This window comes from Antennarius striatus, chromosome 8 (assembly GCF_040054535.1).
Source record: "Antennarius striatus isolate MH-2024 chromosome 8, ASM4005453v1, whole genome shotgun sequence".
Taxonomy (NCBI): Eukaryota; Metazoa; Chordata; class Actinopteri; order Lophiiformes; family Antennariidae; genus Antennarius; species Antennarius striatus.
Window position 1 is genome coordinate 3,787,224 of NC_090783.1, and position 26,810 is coordinate 3,814,033.

The 26,810-nt window shown below is 41.2% G+C and overlaps 1 protein-coding gene across 3 annotated transcripts in view; it reads right to left on the bottom strand.

The window, feature by feature from the left end:
• The window catches only part of fat1a (FAT atypical cadherin 1a), a 63,250-nt gene extending 39,359 nt beyond the window's left edge, over positions 1-23,891 (bottom strand). For all 3 annotated transcript variants that reach the window (XM_068320761.1, XM_068320759.1, XM_068320762.1), the window contains exons 1-3: positions 23,773-23,891; positions 18,974-22,262; positions 8,593-8,907 (exon numbers count right to left, since the gene is read on the bottom strand). In XM_068320761.1, the coding sequence (XP_068176862.1) occupies positions 8,593-8,907; positions 18,974-22,235 (3,577 nt within the window). In that variant the 5' untranslated portion in view covers positions 22,236-22,262; positions 23,773-23,891. The remainder of the gene's footprint in view (positions 1-8,592; positions 8,908-18,973; positions 22,263-23,772) is intronic.
• Positions 23,892-26,810: the final 2,919 nt, after the last annotated feature.

Sequence of the window (26,810 nt, forward strand, 5' to 3'; positions counted from 1 at the left end):
ACAACTTACGGGTCCTGAAATAGCCATCCCTCAGCACTGCAATTGAGGTGCAGAGCAAGGCGCTTTTCCTCCCCCTATTTTATCCTCTCCTTCTTAGGCTTTATTTAATCTGTACATTGAGTGGTGAAGGAATAAGTCTACTGATACTAAGATAGAAAGTCTTTCCTTAAGGTGCAACTCATTTTCTGCTCTGCTTACCCATCACGAATGCTTAGTGACAGGCGACAGATTCAAATGTCGATGTTCCGTTAAATGAATAAGTTGTAAATAAAATAGCAACCACTACATGATGCATTATGAAGACATGATAAATTCAAAATCCAACGGAAACGGGACTGTTTCATAACTGACACAATTCGTATGACCTGCACAAACTATTCTTTGCAGTGTTGCATGATGTCTGAATGAAGGGTTGCATGGGCTGCACCAGCCAGAAAACTGTAGAGCATTACCATGAAAGCTAATAGTTTGACTATGCCACATCAAAACAGACCACACTGACTAATTATTCATGTAGTTTAGCAGGGCTGGAGCTGATGGATGGCCATATTTTAAAGCTCGCCTGGGTTACTTTTCTCTCTACATGTCTTCTGGAGCAGATTATAGATGACTGCATTAACCACAGTGAGTCTAGGTGTCTAATTTATAATTCTTCCACAATCAACTGCATAATCAGAGCTTGATATCATAACAGACACAGCGCTGGTAATGTGAAAATTATGCTCTCATACAGAATCACAGCCCTGATGTAACATTATCAAAACCCAACAAAATCACAAAGTAACTGGTCTGTATATAACATTTGCATACGAGAAAAGAAATGTGGTGGTCTGCCTGGCAAAGAAATCCCATTTCCTAAACCTAATTTACACATGGATGTTTCTACATTAGGAAACAGATGCTGAGCGAAGGAGACAGGGTAGTGCATTACTGAAAATTTGTTTTAAGGTTCACATACTTGCTAAAAAATCAAGTTAATTGCATTTTGTTGCCCCCAAATGAGCAGGAAAAGGTGTGTGGACGATTAATGAAGCAACGCTAACAATTAAGGGTAAGTTAAATATCACTGTGGTAAAAAAAAAATAGTGAAAGCAACTCTCAAAATAGGCACGCTGAGATTTCATGTACTTTCCCCTCCTAGATTCTATTGTCCAGAGAGTGAATAGTCTAGGCAAGGTGTCATAAGTATGAGGCTTGTTTGATAAATATGCAGTAGGGTTCTGACCTTCTCACAGCAGGATGGCAACGTTTCCTGTCACACTGTTTCTTAAATATACATCTCAAATTTACAAGACAACCCTGCTCTAGTTAGAATCCTATAGTCTGTCCTTGATTCCTCTTTTCGGATACACAAACAGGTGCAGTAATCCTTTTCCCCTTCAGTATAACAACCTTAAAGTTACACTTGTAAATTATAGCAGCCATTATATTAATATGATGATCTTTCTCTAGTAAGACTACAGTAACTTGAAATCATTAATCAACTGTCAAAACAGTTGCAGATTTGGTTTCTGTTGGTGAATTGTTTTGTTCACACTTGTTTGAAGTTTTGGGGCATGACCTTGTGGTTAAAAGCTGTTTTTACTGATATTTTTGAAGTTGAAGTATTTTGGAAATTTGGTGGAGCATGAAACGAGCATCCACTTCAAAATATAGAGATGCCTGGGCAGAAAATCAGATCTTAAGTGCAAAAAATATGTTCCATCCACTGTGGATAAGTGCCGATGTTCCTGTTGTGACTCTATTTTTTGCTTCGGTTCCATTTTTGCCTGACATGCTGCCAAATCTCTGTCCACAGGACTTGCCGCCCACTTTTAATGTCCAAGTACTGATATGACTTTCATGAAATAATTCACAACTTGTTTCCAGGCAGCTCTCGGCAACATCTAGATGTTTTTAAATTCAATTCGCAAGTTTGATGACTAATGCAAAAGCCACAGAGTTGTGCCTTTTATGTAAAATTTTGTTGGCACCAATGGTCCAGTCAATGAAGGTGCATACCTCCCTATCTGTACCTAAACCTTAAGGAACTTTAAAATGATTGGTTGGTAAGCCAGGGCTCGCCAGAGAAGTCTACGCAGCCCACAGTCTTTGTCACAACACACACACATACATACACACACACACATACGCATGCACAAAAGCCATCCTCAGGCGTGGGCTGAGCTGGGCCGACAGTAATTATAGCCATGCTGTTTTGAGAGGGAGAGAAAAACAGCAAAGCAGCAGTGGCTTTCAACCATGTCCTTGAGCGCTACAACCGCTGCTCCAAAATGGAGGCCTAGAGGGAGTTAAGGAGTCCAGGACATTGTTGGGCCAGCTCTAACCCGGGCATTGCTACTGTGATTAGCAGTCTTGTGAGTGGCACACACACATTTAGCTGTAACTCCAGACAATCGGAAATGTGTCTGCAGCCGTTGGGCTTGTTGTGCATCTTAGATGTTTTGTTTTGCTGTTTATGAAGTGACACTGAGCTACAGAAATGCATTATTTAAACCTGTGATTTATCTCTTGCTTGAAAAAAACAAAATAAAATGCAGGCATCACGGTTTCAGGATATTCCCAGCTACAATGGGAGTCTTCTGCCATTTCAGTCTCAAACCAAAATGTTGCTAAGTACCTGTTGTTGTTGCTGACAATATCATCTATATCCTAAATTGAAAGCGATAAAACAAAAGTGGGACAGTTGAATGTAGGAGAAGCTGATTGTCCAAAATGTTGGCAATTAAAAGGCACAAAAATGTATACATGTGGTCTTTGTGAAAGAGAGTAAAAGGTATATACAGTATAGAGCACTGTTTACATTAGGATTGAGATATCTCAGCACCTCGCAGCTGTGAGGCTTATTTGTAATCTGAAAAGACAACCATGTCATGGAGGATTTGAGGCTGTGGGGGATTCAGGTTCCCAAGTGCTTGTGAAAGTGAATGTTATGGGGAGTTGAGCAAATGGATGGGTTGATTGGAAGCAGTCGAGCAGCTGAGGAAATGCATTACAGACAGTAACAGTGTGAGACTGTAGGGGCACTTTGGCTGTGCAAGCCAGACATTTGAGCTCAGTGCAATTGCAGGACGCTTATGTGGTTTTCACATATATTGCTGGGGTGTACATCAAGACAGTCTTGTTAAATTACTTTTTCTTCATCACTTAACTGTGGGACTTTAATGTTACAGACAGAGCTGACCGTTTTGTAGTTTGGCGAAGCTTGATTGAAAAACACGTCTGAATGAAATGATGTACCCTAAGAACACAAAATACTAAAATGAAGTAGAGGGTAGAGAGAACAGACAGAAGTTTGGGGAGTATTGTCGCTACACTCAATGCTACCATTGTGGTTAGTGCGCTAGCAGTTAGCTTGGCAGCTAGAGCAGTCCTCAAACTAGCCTTTCAAGTGGTCACTACTTTGATCGAGACCAAAATCTTTCAGGAAGACAAGAAGATTATATTTCCCTGTGCATATGTACTTATGGTGTGGCCGAGCCTTTACGTGGTACCATATGCACCCAGAATGGAGTCGAAAGGCATTACGTTAAGAATGAAGTCAGATAACCACAAAGTAGAAATACAGTCCAATGTGTGGTTGCCTACAAATGCACTAACAACGGTTTACTCTTTTCAGTTTTGTAATGCTAATTTTCAAGATATTCCAGTGCTTCCCTGTCTAGTGCTTGCTTATATGGCAAAGATGAGTGTATAAGGCATTTTGACGTGTACCAGCAATGATTTGTTTCATTTAACGAGAACTAAAATCTACCTCAATAACCTTTGAAATGGAACATTTGAAGTAGGTGTACAGCTAAAATAAAAATTAATCACAGAAGAGTTTTCATTTTAATTTTCAACGCCATCGTCAGTAAAGATTCAATGATAACTCAAAACAACACGTGATGTGCCGTTCTTTGGCAAAGCAATGCAGGTCCCAGTTTAGATGTTTGAGAGACACTGTGGTTAAACCGAATCTTAGCCAACTAAGCCACCACAACCACTCTTTGAAGGTGAGAGATGAAATATCATCCAATTTTTCATTTTCCATTCCCACATGTTCTTCTCACTGTCATTTGAGAGTTGTGGCGATTGTTGTCCAACTGAATCACAGGAAATGTCAGGAAGTTGTTGGAAGTATCTATTTCCTATCTCATTTCCTCTAGTTGTTGAGGCTTTGGTAAACCACTGATAACACTATGTGTGGGTATGTGTCCCTGTCAGACAGAAAGTGTGTCACTGAAAGTTGATATGAGCACCATGTCAAGTGGATGATTTGCAGTTGAAATCCCAGTGGCTGTTTTGCCTTACCTTTTCATTCAACCCTGGGAATGACAAATGCACATAAAACCTGTCAAATGTATCCAAGCTTGCCAAACCATTACCTACGGCAATCCTTTCTGACTGATGACAATGAGCTACCGGCTTCTGGCTGCGGGCGGAAGAAAAAGGATAGGCCGAAATTGTCTAATAAGACTCAAAGAATTCACCAGGGCAAAATTTCTTGTTTGATAGCAGACAAGTAAAATCATGCACACACACAGTCATATCCTGCAAACTCTTAAAAGACATCAAATGTTCCATGCTTCCCAGCTACTGTGAGTAAACAGTGCAAGTGCCAGCGGCAAGACCAATGGCTCCAACAACAATACTAATTAAGCTCTGATTAGTCAGAAATTAAAACAATTGAACACATTTGCTTTCAATGAAGTTATTTTCTTCTGCTGTGTTATCTGTGTTATACTTCCTGCTATCGTATCTTGTGATCGGTTTGACCTTTTTTTTTCCACTAGTGTCAGTTTCAGTGCTGTTTTCTGTTCTGGTTTGTTGCCTTCCCCCTTGTGTCTTTGTAGGTCTTGTCTCATGTGAGTTTATTATTGTATCCTCTATGTGTTTTCTTCTTTATCATTGTTTCTTCCAGGGTGTGACTGTTGATTGTCTGATTGTTTCCACCTGTCCCTAATTGTGTCCGCGTGGAAGATATTTACTTCTCTACGTATGATGGGGTGTTTTTGCACTTAAACATTGTCTTCCTTGTTATTTCTTTGTCCATCTATTGTGTTCTATCGTAAACATTGTTACGCTTGTTTTTTGCTGTTTATACTTGATGTCACCTCTTTTGGAGATGCTCTTCCTTTGTGACCTCACAGTAAAACAATCTATTAAAGCCGTGCTGCCCTTAGCTGTATTGACACCATTGTCTGATAACAAATACAGAGAGCCAACTTCATTCTACATCTCTAAAGTCCTTCCACCACAGACTAATATGTTGGAGGTGTTAATACCATGCACAGTCAGGCAGAAGCAGTACGGAAGGAAGTAAAGTACATTCAATAAAACAAGACTGCTATTGTGGTGATCTTTGCTCATGCTCTCTCTCTCCTGAGCTTAGATATATAAAACTTCCTGTGTGTGTCCTGACCCCACATATTCTGCTTGGTTGCCTTTTCCTAATGCATGTACATTCTTGCACAAGAGCTCTGGCTCAAAGTCCAAAGCCGAACAGCACGGCAGCAGCAGCGTATCAGGGAACACAGAGTGTGATTCACCTGGTAATGAACAGTGCTCTCTGTCACAGAAGAGGTGGGACACTTATGTCAACAGCGTCTGATGAACCAGCCCAGACATCCGACAACTTCTTTTTATGAAGAGAAAATAGAAGTTGGCAGCTAGAGGTCTGGCTGTCTCAAGAGCTGCAGGTGTAGACAACCCATCATTATTCGAAACCCAAGCCAAGTGACAACAACCTTCGATTATTCTTCAATCCAACTAAATGACATTTACACAGAGCACATTTTCAATCTGATAAAAACATGCCTATCAGTCTTTATCCAGGAAATACAATTCTCCTAAGCCATTAAATCAGAGCTTGGGAACTTTGTAGAACCGTTGTTAAATCTGTAGGTGGGATGAGGTCTTTGTCACCAGACAATTGAACACTGGCTCATTTTTTGAATTTCGGACAAACAGCGTAATTCAACCTCACTGGTCTCTCAGAGGTTTAGAACACATAATTCATATCCAGCTGATAAGTCCAATTTTCACCCGATACAGCTTTGCCTCTTTTCTTTTCTCTCGCCCAGCTCCAATCGCTTCAAAAGGAAGACTATATCAAACCTTTAAGTTCTAAGCTGACAGACATTGAAATAATATCTGCTGGAAAGAAGAGCTGGTCTTGCACTTTGATGACATACTCAAAGTCAGACAACAGCCAAAACAGCAGGACTTGTTTACTGGGCAGAAAGAAAGGAGGCCTGAGCCTTTCATCCCAGACTTTACAGAGCAAATGTAGGTCTGCTGCGGAAAAAGGGCGACCAACACCATCCAAGGCGTCAAACGAAGCTTTCAAATGTGTCCCAGGCTTAACGGGCTGTTTGGAAGGCTGCACAAGGCTGTGGCCCATGATAGAAGGCTAGGTAGTTAGCTTGGAACACATGCCTATGAGGTTCCAAAAGCCACAAACAAAACATAGGCCTTAACGTCTTTTCCTTTTTCCCACCCCTTAGTAGAGCTTTGTAGATATGCCAAAACAGGGCCTATGCTTCCAATGCAAGTTTAGAACGTGTAATTACAGAAAGTTATATGTTGTAAATTTAAACATTTTCAAAAACCTGTAATATGCGGTGAGAATGTCATATTGAGATGATAATGTGGACAGATATCAGGCCTTCTTTTAACCATTTAATTCCACAATTAGAGAAAATTAAATATAATTTCAAGAAGTCCCATCTGATTGTCAACTAAAAAAATGACAACTCAAACGTAAGTCACTCATTTTTTATGAGATGCAGTTTTCTCAAATCACAAGTTACTTCTTCAATCCCCACCTATTTCTGTCCACTGGCTTTGTGTGTAATCTCCAGAAACAAAAGGAGGGGAATCAAAGCAACAAAGACTCCTCTTCCACACTTTGTTAAACCTGACACAAAAGGCTATGGTGTCCCACTAAGGAAAGTTTTTACATGCTCTGATATGCATGAATAGCTCTTATCCTTATGCTTCAGAATCCTCTATGTAGGAGGACTCCTCCTGACTTGATGAATTCTACTGTAAAGAGAGTCCGACCACAGCAGACTTGGCTGTAAGTCATAAAAATTCAATCCTGCAAAGCAGTAATCCTAAAAGCAGGAACTAATAACTTGAGATATGTGAGTTAAGAACATTGTACTCAATTGCTGAAAAAGCGTCACACTTTAAAGCACCACACAGTCTTGTAAAAGTGCAGTACGGTCTTGTACAGTGCAGTAGAAATATATATACCAAAAAGAAATGCCAGCTGAAGATCAGCTACTTTGTGTTTAAAAGTGTCTTTCCAGCTACAGCACCACTTTATCAAAGATAACTTGTCTATAGACGGGCGGGAAAAAAAACTCAATACATCTCAGAAGCACAAAAGATTGCAAAGATGTTTTCTTCACAGCTCAACATTTTGTGTTGAGCTGTGTATGATTATGTATGACTGTTTTGTTGGGAGATAAATATTCCATTTCCCAGCACCTTCTTTTCCAGTCTTGGACTTCTTATCAAAATGAGGAAGCTTATCTTGTCGTGCATGGAGATGAAACAACAACCTTATGTGTCTGCATACCTAAGGTTTACCCTTTTCTTTATTATTTATTTGTATTATCTTTTCCTGTCTGTTGGGGAGTGCCCAGCGTTACTGCGAGACTTGTTTGGGAGGCAATGCTTGCAAGATCAACCCTTATTTGGTCTGAAAATTCACATTGCCACTAGCACCAGAAATAACTCTGGTTTGTTGATGTGACAACCTCAGGATACAGGACCACACACACACACGCACACACACACACACACACACACACACACACACACACACACACACACACACACACAGTAAGTAAGGAAAAACTGCAGCAACTGTTTGACGACGTACTCCTCATCTCAATTTAACAAACGGTAGTATTCCAAACCAAAAGACACCTGTGTGCAAGCTTGAGACCAAAAAAACAATTCAGCATCTGGCACTTCCAGAGATGCAGTTTAACCACTTCCTTTTGCTACCCTGATTTATGTTATTCAAAACGAGAGTCATCTAAATTTACACTAACCACGCTTGATTTATTTCCTGAGTGGGTTTGTACACATGTGGGGCATTTTCTGTAGGAATCACACTTTTCTCCAAGCGTAACAAGAATAAATCTGTACATTTCCAGAGCGGATCTGTTTGTACGCGGAGGTTCTCTTTGCACCTACAAGAAGCATTTTCGCTGCTGTACAACTAAACATAGCCTGCTCCTGCAACTTTAAAAGAACTCAATGAAATATTAATCATCACACCATTTCCCGGGTACCATATGAGAACACACTTAAGAGTGTTAGACTGGAAAAACCCCTGTAGGCTCAACCCACTCCTGTCCAAGGTTAAAAAAAAAAAAAAGTTATCTCGCTCCTTTTCCTTTAGCAAAAGATGGAACAGGAAGCCCACCAGATCAACTTCCTGTTTGCCTTTTGAAGCATTTCAGCTTATCCCTTAGTAAAAACCTTCTTTCTATCAGCCATAATAAATTATCCTGAATGTGATAACAGGTACTTCAGCTGTTATGGAGGTCATTTAAAGCAACATGAATTTCACAGTAACCACAACCTTACCTGTCTTGGCGTTGATGGCAAAGAATCCTTGTGGATTCCCGCTGGTGATCCTGTAGGTGAGTTTATCGCTGGCCTTGGAATCTGGATCAACAGCATTTATCTGGATGATTGACACATCTTTAGGGGAGTTCTCCATGACGGAGGGGTAGTAGACTGGTTCAGAGGTTTGTGGTGCATTGTCATTGACATCTTGAACTTCGATGTAGACCTCAACGAAGGCAGAGAGCGGCACGACCCCTCGGTCCATGGCGTACACCGTCAGCCAGTAGTGAGGTGTGGTCTCATGATCCAGCAGCTCTTGTGTTCGAATAATACCTAAAACATGAAAAAGACAAACATTTTAGCCTGCATCTATCAGGGAACATTTTTATGTGCACCGCACGACCTGGGTTTCACACCTGTGCCTTCAGTGATCTCTGAAATTTATTTCTGGAAATGAAGACAACAGAAGCATGAGATCCAGCTGCCGCTGAACAGAGACGGTTGGTTTAAGGCGACTCGACAGAAACATGTCAAGGTGGGATTTTCACAACAACCACTCAGTGGTCTCCTGTTTACAATCACTGGCAGGGAAGTCTTTTTTTACAGCCATGAGGGGGCTGCAGACTTCAGCTGAGCAAACAAAATGCTTTCAGGGCCTGTGAGTTGTATAAGTTGACAATGGTTAAATGGGAGAGTGGAGGATGGGTAGGTTTAGCTTAAAAATGAGGGACTGCCAGAGACAGATGAAAGTCTATGTGCTACAAATGGTAAAAATGATACCACAAAGATAACAGTATGGACTACAACCAACGAAGTCAGACAATGACAGGAGTTCAGCTGTAGAGTCTTGTCATCAATGAAGGAAAAGCCAAATGCAAACTCCACAGGAGTTAATTTGCTTTTGCATTTTTTATCTCCACCCCGCCGCACTACCTAGCGCTCACCAGGTGAGCAGCCGATACAACTGGATGAATATAAGAAAGTGATAAGAGGCTTGTTTATGTGGGTAGTTCCTCTTGTGGGGGAGGGCGTGCAAACAACCCAGTGTTGGTTTTCTTGTGAAAAGCCTTGCTTCATGCACGATAAAAAAGTAATACTTATAACCATACTAGACCCATAATACAGCATTAAACCTGATCACGTACGTAAGCAAAACCTGGGTTTGGACCTGTATAATTTCTGAAGCCTAATTTACGTATTAAGCTTTCTATCTATTGCACCATAAAAGCAGTAAAAACATGCCGAAGCAAACAAAACATTTCTATGAATAAATAAAAAAATAAATAATAAATTTCTATAAATTGCTATTGAGATGAAGCACACCTACGCTAACATTATTTCAACACGCGGCAGCGAAGGCCACATAAACACAACTATCTTTCAGACAATGAAAACCTGACAACTTCTATAATAACAACCATTCCATTGTGATACCTGTATAATCTTCACGGGTGCGAAGGAAACACACAGCTAGGTTTGATTTTCTTATTATCCGGAACTAATAAACGTGAATCATGGTATAGCACACCCGTATAGTTACTGTATAGGGGTAATATGACTCCACGACAGACTCAGAGTTACTGGTGCTCCAGATATGGGAGCCTCCACAAAAACGTACACATCAGGATCCATTTCAAAGGTTGCAATGGTTTATGTAAACCATCTCTGCTATCGCTGCTGCCGCCTTTGTTCGTGCACTGTAACTTGATGAATTGCAGAGAAGGGGTGTTATTGAGAGCAGCCAAACAAATTGCCGAGGTTAAAAAAAAGTGACTAGAGATAACACTCCAAATGACAAAATCCTCCAATTTACCATAGAAAGGGAATTTGGGGATAAATCTCATTTATTCTCTTGCCCTGCTTTACTTTTTGTGTTCCCTGCGTTTTGGGCTTGTTATCTTCTCTTGTCATTAGTCATCATTATAGCTCTCTCAACTAAGCTTGAGGCATGTAATAAGATGAGTAGTCAGGCAAGGGAAAATACGTAGCTCCCCTAAGTTTCCCAAAGCTAGAAGTCCCACGGCAAAAAAACTATACCAAGAATGCAAATTATATGACTGCTTAAGCAAACTTATACTGTAGCTTAGAGCTGACAATAAACCAAGAGACACAACTAAACATTTGGAAAAACTATGAGCTAAAAGCAGCGGATTTAACAAAGTAATATTCACATTTAGAAATGTTAATCATTTAGAAATCAGATCACCCTGTAATGACTAATTTATGATATTACTGAAGCTGAAAGTTTGCAGTGAATAATGGAGATCACTACTAACATACAAAACAAACACTGAAACCTGAAAATGTTGGACATAAATAAGAAATAAAGATGCGCATGTGAACCAACCTGAGGAGAGACACATAAGGAAAAGAAGATAAATGTTTTAAGACACCCGCAAAAGAGGGAGTTAGAGGCAAAGGAGATGATAATTAAACTATATATAAGATGATTTCTTAACCATACAATTGTTACTATGATGATGATTAATGGTTGACTATTAGATGATAGTGGCATTCTCATTTAAAATTACCCTAAAAAGAATGAAAACGTAACTATGAGCTGATAGGCATGAAACAAACTACAATAGAAATTCAGCGTCACACATTGTATGATAAAGTTTCATACCGTAACTGTAAACCGCTACAGCCCAAGGTGAAGTCGTGTTACACAGTCAAAGCAATTAGGTCACTAGATCAAATCTTTTGGGTCATTTCTATTTGTTGTCTGTTATCGTCTGGGCACTCCTCTTCCTCTCACAGCCTAAAGACATGCAGGTTAATCGGCGATCAAACTGCTCATAGGTGTGAAAGTAGGTGTGAATGGGTGTTGGCGGTCCATTCAGTTTGAACCCCGAAAAGTCCCTACTAAAAGATAAGAGGTTTGAAATAATAGATTGGTGATTGAAAAGGTGAAATTGTTAGAGGTTGATGTGGGAACAGGAGATAGGAGATGATCAAGAATGATTGAGATCATAAGATGCTTCGCTCAGAGTGACACCGTGTTCGCTCGCGGGTGCGTGCTAACATACGCAAACTTTGTTGCATCGTAACCCCTTGCAACTTCTCCGTCTTCCTCATATTCCCCAATCCCCTGTTCCATAACTGTATCAGTCGTCATGACGCTAAAGCCCATGATTAGAAGCCTGATTTTCACTGACAAGCCTTGCCAGACCGCCCCCCAGCCCACCGCGTTGAAAAACATAATTGACGTCTATAGATGTCATTGGTAGCCAGTCATGACAAAGTATGTGAGAGAAGAGAAGGTGACCAGGAAAGTGTGACACATCTTTTGTGGCAGTGCCAAGAACATTCGGTGTCCATGTTTAAGTGATCCTCTGTTTTACTGGTAGACACCAGTGCAGAGAAAATTCCACTTGTCACCAGGGTCATGCTTTTTGCTTACAGTTACAGCTATTAGCAGACAAGATCTGATCATTTATATTGCAGTGAAAAACCTTAAATACTACAGCAGCTCAGTGCTACTCTTTGCGCTTTTGATATTTTAAATGTCAAGCTTGTGCACCTTTGTCAATATTTATCTCCAATGAACAGAACAAAATGAGCAAACGAGCACGTTATGAAATGTTATCTCCCAGTGCCGTCGGCTGAATACTCACAAACAAAGCCATGAAAGTTGAATCTGAAGAATTTAGTTGCCCCACCCATTCCATACACCTAACCTACCTGCAAACACACAAGCAAAGCCTGCCCTCAAGAAAAAAATCAGACAACACACGGCTAGATTTGCTTTCTGTTTTCTTTTCTTTCCCCTCTGGCGTTGCTTTTCAAAGCCACTCGAGGGCAGTGACAAAGTGGTGGAGGCTTCAGACAATCAAAGGATCACTAATTATCGAGGCCGGAGTGTGTTCTGCATATGTGTGCACTGGAAAGCAAAATACTGCACACGATACACATTGAATTAATTCTCCACAAACTTCCCACCACGAGTAAGGCGTAGTGTGATGAGGGTGAAATCTGCTTTTGACTTCAAACTGTTGAATGTCACAAGGTGTTGAGTGGATAAATAGAGCACTGGATATTGCACATATTGTTGAGAGACTTCTTTTGCTTTGGGAAATAGCAATTAAACCAAAATGCTGTGACTTGGCGCAGCCAGTTTAATGTACACAAGGATTTCTCAGTTCGTTCTGCAGTTCCTTTGAACTATCACCGTTAATTCCGCTCACCCCTACCCCACATTCCTTAGCCTTCTCAGGCCTCTGGCTCACATAAACTTTCTCAGTGCTTTCCCTCTCCACCTCTCTCTCCACAGCTCTGGCAAAATGCTTCAAATTCCACTAGCACGTTGTAGGGCTGAGTGTCATAGAAAGAGTCCCAAACTAAGCTGTCTGTTACCCAGCAACTTAATATCACATCATCCCAAAGTTCCCAGACATCTGTAGCCAAGATCTGTGCTTCAAAGGCAGTAAGTCTGTTGGTATTAGGTTAATGCCTTAAACCTTTAAAGTCAAAGTATGGTCAAAGACAGAAATGTGTGCGGTGGTTGAAAACGTAGCCTCAAGCATTGATTTCAACACTTCACAACCACGTGACTGATGGGTTCTATTCAAAGGCAAACAGTGTTTACAGTCTTCCATGTTCTTTTATTATGGAAGTCAAAAGCAATGTTTTCATGTCATTAGAGACCAACTGCTTGGCACAACACCAGCTTTATCCTACTTGTTTACGGTGTCACTTAAATATTTGTATTTGATCAATATATTAAATGCTCGTAGTTGCTATATTTCTACTGTCACATGATGACTGTACTATTATAGCAAATGTATTACTTTTTACTCAAAGCAGGGTACACATCAAGCTAATTTTAACTTTGTAGGTTAATTCCTTTTGCGATGAATCAAGGCAACTTCATGCACCACTGTGTCCTTCCTATACAATATGGTCAATGCCAAGAGCAGAATGGCTGTCAACAGCTGGCTTAAAGGAAATAATACTTGAGAAAAGACGTATAATTTCATCAGACTAACAATGGAGATTGCTTATGCTCCGTTTACCAATGTTATCATACTGTTATTTTGCTTGACAATTAGCTATACTACTGTAACTATACTACTGTAAGAATCTAGCCACAATGTATGAATACTTTACATAAAAAGAAAAAAATAAGACCACGTATTTGTATATGAACTGTTGATGGGAGTATTGGAAACAGACAATAACCTTTTGATACAGTTTCAGCATCTATTTTCCTTGTTTTTTAAATTGCCTATTAATTCCAGTTGAGATAGCTTTGAGACTTGACTCAACTTGGCTGGAGATACAAAGCTTCTATTGTTACAGGAAATAACGTTATTTCAAAGGCCTTTGAACGCGCCACAGAGCAATACTCTTGATTCAATATCACAGTGTTATTGAGCAGCAGTTACTGTATCTCCAATAGCTGAAGCTCTCTCAGACAACAGAGGGGTAATGCAGGGCCAGTCTTCATTCTAGCTCACTGAATGCTTTACTTAACATTCTACACCATCTATATTCTCTGTTCCACTGGATGTGACTGGCCAAGGAGCAGCGAAAGGTTCTGCAAAAAAAGTCAATACAAATTACAAAAAGATCTTAGACCTGAATGTGAGAAAACTGACATGAAAACTACTTAAGTTCTAAGAAGCCGACTGTGAAATCGACCCTTTCAGGGTACCTATGCTAAACTATAGCTGGATGAAAACATCAACACCATGTTGGGTAGGTCAGTTTAGTTTAAAGGAAACAGATGGAAGCTATGTCCTTCACCTGCTTCACCTTCCAGCATCTTCACAGCTCAGAAAAGACTTTTCCACTCATAGTTCCCAGCAAATTACCAGGATAAGATACGCAGCTGCATCCAGGATCATTTATGATGAGTTTTCACACGTGCTGTGTTCTATCCCTGACAGCTCTGTGCTTCTGAATGCCAACCGCCATAAAATTCAACGAAAGGATAAATGTAGTCATACAAGACTTTTATTACTTAATGGTGAGCCCCCTCAATGAAAGATGCTCTGCAGAGAAACACACCATCTCTACTACATATTAAGTCTCTCCTTGAAACATGAAAAGTGTACATAATACCATCAATAAGGTCTGAATGTTCCCCAGGGACCCGCTGTTGAAGTGGTTCCTTCAAAATCAATGACATCACCATCAATGATGAATTGGAGTCTTAGTATGACAGCAATGAACACACAATAAAGCCATGTTGTTGAAGTCATGTGGGAACGTTTCCCAAAATAAGATTTAATGGACTGAGAGAACAACATGCTTCTAACTAGAGTGTTAAAAGTGTGTTTTTCATTTAGTAACCTACAATCAACATAGTCCCGCTGCACATTTCTGGGCCTATCTCCACAGTAACAGAGCTCAGTCTATTTGGAATCGTGTTTCACTTTGCAGTCCTAATTATATCTTAAAATGTTAGGTGGTTAACAGTAAATTTGGGAGCATTGGTTATACACTTTAGATAAATATTTTCCATCATAAAACACTGGACTAAGACTAATACCAGCATGTGCCTGCTTATAGTAGCAAAAAATCTGTTTGCTTTAACCTGAAGACAAAGGAAAAAAGAAGTAAAATCCTTGCTTTTTTTTTTTTGCTGGAAATGGAAAACATGCAAACAAGACTGTGTCATTGTCTTTTAAGCTGTTTCATTTGCGTTCACAAAGGATGCATTTACAGCTCTGGCTTCAAACTGCTTCAAGTAAAAGGGCAATGCATATATTATATAACAAGAAAGGTTGATGCATACATTATACAATGAACATCTGCGTTTCTAGACCCAGCATGCTCACCTTTTTAGACTGTGCGATTTCACTTCAAGCTGAGACACACCTTGCTTTGATGACATTTATTTAGTCGTGTCTCGCTCCTTATTGGAACAATCACTACAATATGGTCTTCACTTTCAAGTGTAGACTGTGTTGTAATCTATGCTACTTGACTGCTTTATTCATGTAGAACCCCTGCAGAGTTACAGGTTATCATTATCCTTAATCCCTCAAAGAAAACAGCCCATACATCTTTTACCACATACTGTAACTCGTTTGCTGCTTTAACAAATGCTGAAAAAGACCTTATTTTCCAAAATTCAAACAATTGTCTCTGAAAGCGTGTGATCAGTTCAGGCTTAGCTTCTTGAATAGTCATCCCAGACAGTCGTAACTGAAAAGAGTTACTCATTTACAATAAAAAAACATCACAGGTGTGTCTGGTGTACTGTGAGTAATCAAACATGCTTGGAATCGCCTGGAAAAGAATCGTTTTATTGCTCATCTGTTTTGACGAGCACTTAAAGTCGACCTAAGATGGGTTCAGTTTATTTGACCCTTTAAGACGCATTCTTTCTTTGGCTAAATATAATTTGTGTGCCGTGCCCAAGGGATTGTAATCCTCATAACTTTTCCACACTACTGACCCATATAGAGTATGCAGCGCTCTTTAGATTACTCTTCAGCCACATTGTCAGCTGTTAACAAGGGCTGCAACAGGAAGACATTTTCACGCTATGATAACCATCTGAGAAAATACCACCTCTGTGAAGAGAAGCAATTTTTTTTCTAGCCATGTTGCCTCTCTAAAACTGACTGGAGGCACTAAAAGATCCATATCAGCTGACCTATAGGATCCTGAAATGTAAACCTGTGGCATACAAGTCCTTAAAGAAGTTTACGTGTATCTCCCCCCCCAGCACAAAACAGTACAGAAACAAACTACTAGAGGCCCCTATAGCAACTCATACCTGAACTGCTAACAGTTAGATGAAGGTAGACCAAGGCTAAAAACTGTTCTACATAGGTACTCACACAGTTGTTCAAATTACAAAGTTCACTTTTGTTACTCCAAGTCAAAAATCACCTGACTTTTTTTTAGCAGATTTGTTGCTGCTAGCATTGGACGGGACACGAGGGAGGCGGTGGAAAGCCACAGTTTGTTTAAGGCAGGTCTGCTCTGCCTTTATTGCACATCACAGCTCTGTTGCTAAGGCAGAACTGAAATGTGGGGGTGGGGAAAAGGATGGGGGAAATCATCTAAAAATGTCAACAAAACTGGGGAGACAGAGACAGTGGATGTTTTGCGTAGCTACAGTCGAGACTGACCCCAAACATGCAAATGGCCTAAATATTATTAACTGCCTTTTTTTTCATTTGGGCTATTACAATGTTTGGTTTACAATCAGCTACTGTCAGGGTAATTTTCTATTTACACAAATACTACACATGCAGCCTGAAGTCCCATTCTCCAATATTTGATGAAAGTAAAGTTGCCAACAACACCCACTCAAAAAGCAATGTAAAAAATTTTAACAGAATAAAGAATTTCGGTTTCATTCAAATGATCCTGTTTCTGGGAATATAAGACCACATGAATAACCTAATTTGGCCATGTAGGTAAAAGCATCCCTTCCAGAACTAAGCTTAATGGGACTAATCACAGTCATTGTCTCAGTGTCACTTCCAGACACCCAGTTCAGATGCAATGAGTATATATCAAACACATAATTTGCAAATAATGACACAAATTCTGTTTCTCGCACTGCCACAAAATTTGATGCTTTATATGGCAACTATTTGTTGTCAACAAATTGGTGTCTCCATATTCGTAGTTACCATTAATAGCTGACAGAATTCGGACTTATACTTACATAATACAAGTATAAAATGGATATGACCATGGAACTGGCAGACGCTCTCCTAAACACAACTGTGAGGGTTTAGAATTACAAGCATCAAGTAAAACAGGAAAAGACTTGAACGGTCTTCCCTCGCTCCGTCCCACAAATTCCATAACTGAAGGTGTGTGGCTCCTGGCTTTTTTCCTCACACCGCTTTTTCATTTGTTTTCTAATTTTAAAACATTTTAAAACATTCTGGTTAAGATTCACAACATGCAGCTGCAGCAATGAGTATATAACGGGGTGTGTGCACCCATGCTTACATTTTCCTTTTGGAGACAGAATAGTTTAAATGCATATGGTGGCCTTAAAAACTGCACCCTTCAACTAGTGAAATCATAGGAGGAACATTACCACCTTGGCTGTATTTAGTTGTCTACTGACCTCAGATATAATCCATAATAACGGTACCCAGCCCAGGACAATCCTATCATTGCACCTCCTGATAATCACATAATATAGGCCTCTGGGATTAAGTAGAAGATCAGACAAGGCTCCGTAAGTCTGTTCCCTGCACAGGATTTTGAGTTAGAACTGAACTAGCCAATGGATTGTATGTGACCCCATCGGGACACGCTGTATGCAGCGACATTTCAAAATGACATTATTCTTTGCTTGTTTAAAAGAAAGCTCAGATAACCCTGAACACTTGTTAGTTCAAACTTTAAATATCGCATCCCTCTTGGACATAAAACTAAATGTTATTACAAAACAATAAGCCAGAAAATCCCTCACAAACAGCAAACAAACCAAGGCTTCGTCTCCTCATGCTAAACATGCTAATCAAAAGTAACTTATTTCCCAACAGGTTCCACGAGGAGGCTCCTCGTTTACTTCCTGAATAATTCACCAGCCTGATTCATAATGAACATTAAAGATATTAACCAGTTTTATAACATCAAAAGTCTGGAGCTGAGTATTAAACTGTATTTCCATCTTTCTCATGTAGATATAAACCTTTGAGGTTACATGTGCCAAGTGAAATCAATGCATTATGCATTAAGTTTCACTGCCTCATTTAAACATTAAATATGCATAATGCAGAGAGGAATTTCATGAAAAAAGCCACATTAAGCTGCCTGAGAATGTGGTTACCAAGTTAAAAAAGGAGGGCAGTGAGCCAAGACCAAAACATCCATATCAGGTGATTGCTAGGTTTTGGGCAGGAACTCCTGGAATTCCAGACTGCTTATTTTGAGCTAATTTGAGTCAGCTGTTAAAATCGTTCAGGGCAGCGGAGCATGAATTAACATATTTTCTTCAAAATAATTAGAAACCCAAAGCAGATCCTGCCTTCAGTACGACATTAAAAATCTGTTACAAAAACCATTTGGGTAAAATGTTATTAGGTTTAACAGCTAAAATGTGGTAGCATTTTTACAAATTGGGAATTTTTTAGAATGCTATTTGTATAGTGAGAGAACGTCTGTGACGGAAGACGGTGAATCTCCTCACTACAGCAACCGGTCAGGAATGTCCACACATCTGAGATGTAGACGGTCTTTCTTTTCCTGCTCTCAGTGCTCCTAAAACAGAAAAATGTCTAGAACCAGGGGCCTTCCCCCTCTCCCAGAAGAATACCTTTACTTAAATTCCCAATCTTAAACGGTTGAATAAACTTTAATTGCATTTAAACATTAAACACATAAATTATCTCAAGCTGAGGTATGCCTGTTTTGAAAAGTAACCCAAGCTGAACAATGCTTTGGAACGGCGCCGAGAAGAGAAACTCACCTGTTTCCTCATCGATGGTAAATATCCCCAGACCGGATCCATCCCGTATGGAGTATCGGATCTCTCCATCTCGCCCTTTGTCTTCATCTTCAGCTCTTACAGTCATCACAGAAGTCCCAACCAGCGCATCCTCTTTGATATATCCTTTTTCCACAAATGATCTGAACAAGGGCCTGTACAAATTCTCATTGACGTCTACCACAGTCACCTCGACAAAACAGGTTGACGACAAGGACATGGGCTTCCCTTTGTCTTTAGCTTTTGCCGTCAGATTGTAAACCTGTTTAGTCTCGTAATCTAGACTTTGCACAATCCGCAGAGCGCCGCTAATTTTGTCTACTTCAAATTTTCCATCGCCGTTATCGATGAGGCTGTATCGTACTTGACTGGAAGGTCCAACGTCAGGATCATGAGCTTCCAGCCACATAACTACAGTCCCGATGGGAACATCTTCCCTCACCTTCAGGCGATAATTAGGAGGGACAAATTTAGGAGGGTTATCATTTACATCTTCCAAAGTGATTTTAAGCGGAACTGTTGACACTAACTGAGGCTCATTCACTGCCTGGTCACGTGCTGCAATCTTCAAGATGTAAACTGGTTGCAGCTCACGGTCCAACGGCTTTGTCACAGTCACCACACCTGTCTCCTCATGGATGGAGAAATGATCCGTGCCTCCCAAGATCGAATACTTCACCACTCCATTATCTCCTTGATCTTTGTCCGTCGAATCCACTTGTATAATTTCAGTCCCGACAGGAGTATTCTCGCTTATTTGAACTGAATAGGAATCTTGCAGAAATTGCGGGCTGTTGTCATTAGCATCAAGGATCTTAACACCCAAAAGGCGGGATGAAGACTTCTGGGGAATCCCAAGGTCATAAACTGTGATGTTGAGGGTGTAATAGTCCGTCATTTCCCTGTCAAGAGGAGAATAAACCAGGAGCCAGCCGGTTTCCATATCCACCATGAAGCGACTTTCTGTATCTCCTCCTGAAATCACGTACACAAGTTTCCCATTGAAGCCACTGTCTGCATCCGTGGCACTTAAATGGACAATCCGAGCCCGGAGAGGAAGATCCTCTTTGACTTCAATAACACTGGGGAAAGACTCTTCAAACTGGGGGGAGTACCGGTTCACTGAGTGAATGTCAATTAAGTTGTCATCTGGCTCAGTTTGTGTGTGGATTTTGCTGCCTTGAAGTAGCTTTTCAGCCAACATGATGGCAACACCGGTCTCCACACACTTTAACTGGACGGGCTTGCGAGCTGTGATGACAGTTATGTTCATGATCATTGGCTGAGTCTCGTGTTCCCCGTCTGTTGCAATGATCTGCAAACTATGATGGGATGCTTTAGCAGCCTCCCCCATGCTCAGTGTGTGCTTCAGTGAAAGCACACCAGAGTTTGGGTTTATTTCAAACAGATCAAGATCATTGCCAGCTTTTATATTGTACCGAACAAGCTGCAGTTCATCAGCATCTATGGCGGACACTGTTGTTATCTGCTCCCCGACATCATGATCTCTCGGCACGGTTACTTCACAATCTACATTTTCAAACAGGGGCTTATTGTCATTCAGGTTATTTAATGTTACGGTGACCGATGCCTCCACCTCTCTCCGGAAGGGGGATCCCCAGTCTGACGCTCTTACTCTGAGATTGTAAATCCTTGGCATGAGCTCATAATCTAAGACCTCTGAGGTGCTGATGACGCCAGAGAAGTAGTCTATGACAAACGGCTGAGGACTCAGATTTGTGATGCTGTAGGTCACATAGCCATTCTCGCCTTTGTCGAGATCGGTGGCCTTAACTGTTACCACACTGGTCCCTGTGGGCACATTCTCATCAACAGTGGCCTTGTAAGATGTCTGTTGAAACTCGGGTGCATTGTTATTCACATCAGTCACATCAACAATCACTTTCGTTGCTGCTTTTTTGTCCGTGGTGATCACATCCAGCTCAAATCGAGGGGAGACATCAGCATTGATCGGTCCCGTGGTGGTGATTAAGCCAGTATCTGGATTTATAGAAAACCTGCTCCTGTCAGTTTTATGTCTAAAACTATATTTTGTCTCTGGATATTTTGGCATGGCTGTTACCATAGTGACAGGTGTATGAAAAGGAGCAAATTCACTCAGATTGACTTTGTAGACTGCCCTTTCAAATACAGGAGGGCCCACTTTGAACTGTGCCGAGGTGACATGTACCAATTTGACAGATGAGAACTGAGGGGGGCTGCCTTTGTCCTTCGCCTGTAAAGTTAGGTTATATCCAAAAGACTGGCTGTCCCAATCTACTTCTTTGACGGCCTTTATTTTATACTCCTTGCTCCCGGGGCTGGTTCGCACAGCCTTGAACTGTTGAAGTGGGTCGCCGGCGACGATACTCAATGACGCTATCTCTCCATTTGGTCCGTGATCACCATCTTCAACTGTCACAATAGCATAAGTGGGGTCGTGATCGGCATCAGAGGGGGCCAAAGTTACCGCGGTGATAACAGGTGCGTGCTCATTGGCCTGCTCCACCCTCACTGTGAGTTTGGCCATGCTACTGAAGCCACTGCTGCCATACAGCTTCATCCCTCTATCCACCGCTAGGATCTCCAACTCATACAGCTTTGTCTCGGAGAAGTCAAGTTTGCCAGTCAGAGTTACCACACCGCTCGTGGGATGAACTGCAAACATGTCTGTCCACTCTCTGAAACTGTAGTAGTATTCTCCATTTGTACCAATATCTGCATCTGTGGCTGTGACCTTGGCAACGCTGGTGCGTATAGCTGTGTTCTCTGGCAGAGAGATGCTATAGGAGGTCGGAGAGAACAGAGGCCTGAGATCGTTTGTGTCCAGTACCTGCACCTTAACTCTTGCTCGACACTCCACATTACTGTTCCTCTCTGAAGCTTTTACAGTCAGCACATAGTGGTCTTTCACCTCCCGGTTCAGAATGGCAGAGCTGCCTCCTTTGGTCCTTATCCGCAAAAAGCTAAAATCTCCAACCAGGTAGTCCTCTGCTTTGAATAAGTTCTCATTGTCTCCAGAGATGATTTTGTACCGTATCTCCCAGCCTGGATCCGAGATATAGATCCCCATCTTGGTGTGACTCTCCAAGTAAGTCTTAGCAGCAGAGTTCTCATAAATCGTGGCATTGTAAACAGGGTGGGTAAACTGCATGGAGGTGGCCCTCGGGGTCCTTCGGTTCCCAGCACTGCCAGAGAGGAGCTGCAAGAGCAGCAGAAGCAGCGAAACCAAGTGCCTCCCCATTTCGTACCGTGATCTTCACAGAATCACCTGCAAGCCGACAAAATGTAGCTGTTAGCGTTACTATACTCAATCATTACACATTTAGCACATTAAAAAATATTGAGTAGTCACCAGCCACATTAAATCATCAATATCTAGACCACCATGTTTCTGTTCAGACTCCTTTGAATAAAATTACAACCGATGGCTTGGCTGATAAATGGCTAAATAGGTTCCATCTGGAAACCAGATAAAGCAGAGCAGCCAGTCAGGTGATGGGGAAAAGTCTGCACTGCCCCCCACGTCTGCACAAAGCCAGATGCAAGCTCAGGACTTCATAACAGAAAAGCCTAATTTATTTTTTAAGACACAAGTTTAATGAGCTCAGAAAAGGAACTGGTGAATGGAAAAATATAAAATTCTTTCATTTCCTTTCGGTAGTAAAAACATTTTCATTGTTAGACAGCTAATTTATTGCTGCTTTGTTTTACTTATGTTTTGCAAAATGCAATAAAAAATGCCTGTCTGGTCTTCTGCCAGGCATCCTAAGAATGTACACCAGCAGTAATGACCATGTAAAGCAATGACTTACATTTGTGCTGGATCATTCTGACTACACTGACATACTGTACACAAATGCACAAAAAAAGACACAAGTATTCTCCTTTTCTTTTCCACTGAGCTGCGATCACTGATCACCGCAGAGGAGATGACTCCAAAAAGGATTTTTAAAATCGCAGATTCATGCAATTCCTGCAGCTTTACAACATCTCATTCTGCGTGGGAGTCCATGCAAAAACAAATAATAGCAAGACGTTGCTATGTCTGTGCAAGAGCATTGCTCATAAAACCAACATTATTTACTTTTGGCGTGTCAGACCGAGCTGGGTTCGGTTATTGATGCTTAATGCGGGGTTAATAAGTGACTAAAGTCACCTTAAATCCCAAAACTGTCGCCTGCAGGTAGCTCACAAAAGAACCATCTGCTTTTCTGAGACAATTGTGAGGAGAAGAAAAAAGGGAATCTAAGTATCTGAAATCTAAAAGTGAAACTTAAATATTTTTTTTAAAAGCAGTGATTTTATTAAGCATTTTTATATGTTGTCTGTGTGCAACCTGTCACCAGCTGTAATGAATAAACTATACAAAAAATAAAAAATAAAAAAAAAAGTTAAGCGCCTTGCGACGGTTTCATTTCAAACCCCATCCCCCAACTAAAGAAACCATAGAAGCTGTGTGCTTAGAAAGAAGAAGAAAAAAACGTTCCGCACTTCTGCAAAGACATCTCAAAATAATCCGTAAACTACTGCTAGAATGATTACTAACCATCATAACATGATGTGTCACCCGAAAAACAGACATTCCGATAGTTCTGCTCGGACCAAACTTCCTTAAAGACGGACGGAGAGCAGCGGCGGCGGCGGCGGCGGCGGCAGCTGGTCTCCCTTCTAGCTTCACAAAAGCCGATCTAACTTTTTAAAAGCGTCTCAAATATGTCGAAGTCAAACCTCCGCCGATTCAATAAGACCACTGAATACACAAACGACGACTCACACACCTCTTTTCTTCTTAATGTCGCATATTAGGAGGTTTTCCGTGCAGTTTGAGTAGTCCAAATCTCGGCATGGTACTACGTGGACCCGTCTCCTCTCCGTTACTCCATCAGGCACCGACAGGCAGCCTCTCTCCCTTCTCCACTCGCTGCTTCCCTTTCTCTCCCACACTGGGAGCTGAACGGTATCTCTCCGCGCCGCGCACGTCCGGATCTACTTACCGGCTGGGAACAGGATAAAACCTTTCCGCCGCGAACCGCGATCGGAATCGACTACTTTGATTTCCGCCGACTTTGCAAGATTATCTAGAGTATTTTTTAAAAAAAACACTCACTAAACCAGATTTTTTTGTATCCATCACGTTACATATAGTAAAGTATTTTCTTAATACGTTACTTAAACTTGGTTAAGGTATGTTTATTGCGGCTTCCGTAGGATTTTGATGTTAGTGTATTTGTGTTTATGTGATGTTTTCTTTTTACATAGTTTGATTTTTTTTTGGTCTATTTTTCCTTCATTTTTGCATTTTTATAGTCGAATACTTGAAAATTAAAGACAATAAAGTGTATTTGACGTGAAGACACAGCGGATGAAAACAAAAAATCTTTTGCCATTCATGAGGAACTAACCTCAATCCACTATCCGCCTCTTCAGAGGCAGCTCAAACCACTTAATGTACCAGCAAGAAATATTTTTTGGTGAAACACTGCAAAAAACAAAACAAATAATACTTGGAATAACCTGAGCTGGTGTGAACAAACCAACACTATAAAAGCAGCTTCATTTACACCACAATTAATGCTCACTCTCCTGAAACCTGACCCCTGAATTCACATCCTTTTGAAGTCAGCATAAAAAGGTAGATAAGCTCTATTTCTGGGAGAAAAATCGTCGCTCTGTTAATCCTTCAAGGCGATAAATATGAGAATAACCCTCGCAAATGAAAACTTCCTCGTGCGTGTGAAGTGTTTTAACAGCAACATCGGATATCTTAGTCTCATTATTCTAACTAATGAATTTAAAAACCCTGAGCTTGGGTGAAATAATACCCAGCGGTGCGTCTCATGGTTTGCATTATAGCATTGGGGGAAGGTTGACTGATGGTATATTTACAATCAGCATCGGAGGCGTGACCCCATCAACCCCCTCCCGCTCCCCAAAACGGTCACGCAGATTTCTTCTCCGACCAAAATCTGCACCACAATCCCACCTCAGGAACCCAGGAGTGTGGCTGTTGTGCGATTGATGGCGCTGTCTCACTGTTCTTGTCCGGACTGCAGCGCTACATCTGGCGCGCCTGCAGAAAACCTTGTACCGCTGCGGCTTGTCAACTTGTGCCGCTCCTGCGGTGCGTGCGCGTTTTTACGCACGCCAGTGCGCCAACCGAGCGCATTTGTGTGCAGTATTTGTATGGGGTTTTTTTGCACAAGTCAAACCGGAGCATTCACTTTTCTTCATAGTAAAAGTCGATTCGCGAACAAAGTTTTACGAGTTATTGTTCAAATCACAGATACAACGCTTGTAGTTTGATTCAAAGCTACTTACTAGAACCAGCTGGGTGATCGCCGTGTGTCGCTTCACTTCACACAAATCCTGTCGGTTTTTTGCAGTATATTTTCTCCAAGCATCTTTGTATTCAGGGAGCCTTCTGTTTTCTTTGACAATTCTCCACCGTCCTGCTCTTCAGTCCCTCATAGTTTTCAAAACCTCCCGTTCCGCTCCGGCCATCACTCTTTGCAGCCCGATAGTAGAGCCTCAGGCTGTGATTTGCCTCGCTCCTCTCCTCCACAGTGGTTCAGGTGGAGTTGCATGCTGTTGCTGCCTTCAGGTGATGTCGTAAATATCGCAATCATGATAGGAGCGCTCGAAAAGAGGAACAAAAGACGGAGCGATAAGAAGAAGAAAAAAAAAGTAGTGCTTTTCTTGCCTACATTAGGAAAGTGGCAGTAATGGAGAGGGGCGGAGTGAGTGGAATCTAAAAGAGAAAGTGATGTCTTTGGTTTATTTCTTTATTTCTTTATTTATTTTTGACTGAATGATTTGTTGTGGCGCTCCTCTTATCTCATTGTCACGCAGATAATGCAATTTAGGATAATGAATGCATGGCAACGTGGATTGTTATTTAATCCATAATTGTCCCTCAGCACAGCCTAGTTTGGCGTATTTCTTTTAAAAACACTCATATAACACTTGTTCCTTTAGACAGGCATTTGTATTTTTATGCTACAAGTAAGATATTTCATTCTTGTTATTAATTTTAAACACCCCAAACTGTCATGCCAATCTAATCTCCTTGAAGGCAATAGGGATTTGACACCTTCAGCTTGAATAACGGCTCTGACGTCACGGATTCCTTTCTCATACCATGCATACATATCTCAGTGGGATACCTGCAATTTGAATTTATGCTTTCAACCCCACCCCCTCCAAAATAAAACAACCAAACCAACTCATATTATTAGGTTTTTTTTGCTTTTAAATCACTTTCTCAGTCTCCAAATTGCGTTTGAGGCGCTCTGTTGAGAAAATGCCATGTAGTTGTTGTTTTTTTTTAATATGATCAACTTGAGCAGCAAAGAAGTCTTCATTAAGCTGCTGTACCATGTGGTTAACAGTTAAACCCGACACCGTGCTGTGAAGTGACTGCCAAAAAATGCCAGAGCTCTGGGGCTGTTGGAGCCAGCGGTCCGGCGTGACAATCTCTGCCTAATGTCCATTCAGCAAGAGCTCATTAAAGTCACATTTGCCTACAGGCTGAGTAAACGAAGGAGACGTGTGTATGGCGTGCGTGTATGTGTGTGCATGTGTGTGTGTGTGTGCATGTGAAGGAGGCGGGGGGGGGTTGAGATCGAGCATTTGTGTCAAAGCGCAAGTCTGTAAAGTTTCATCTCTCTCTCCTCATTTGGTCTCCCCTCTTTCTTCGCTCCCAGGTTTGTTCTAGACAATGTCGGGTATCTAAAACAGCCTTTTCCCTTTCTCTCTCTGTTAGTCTCTCCTCTGATCTGCCTGTAAAGCTTTAATTGAATTCAGGTCAGGTGATGCC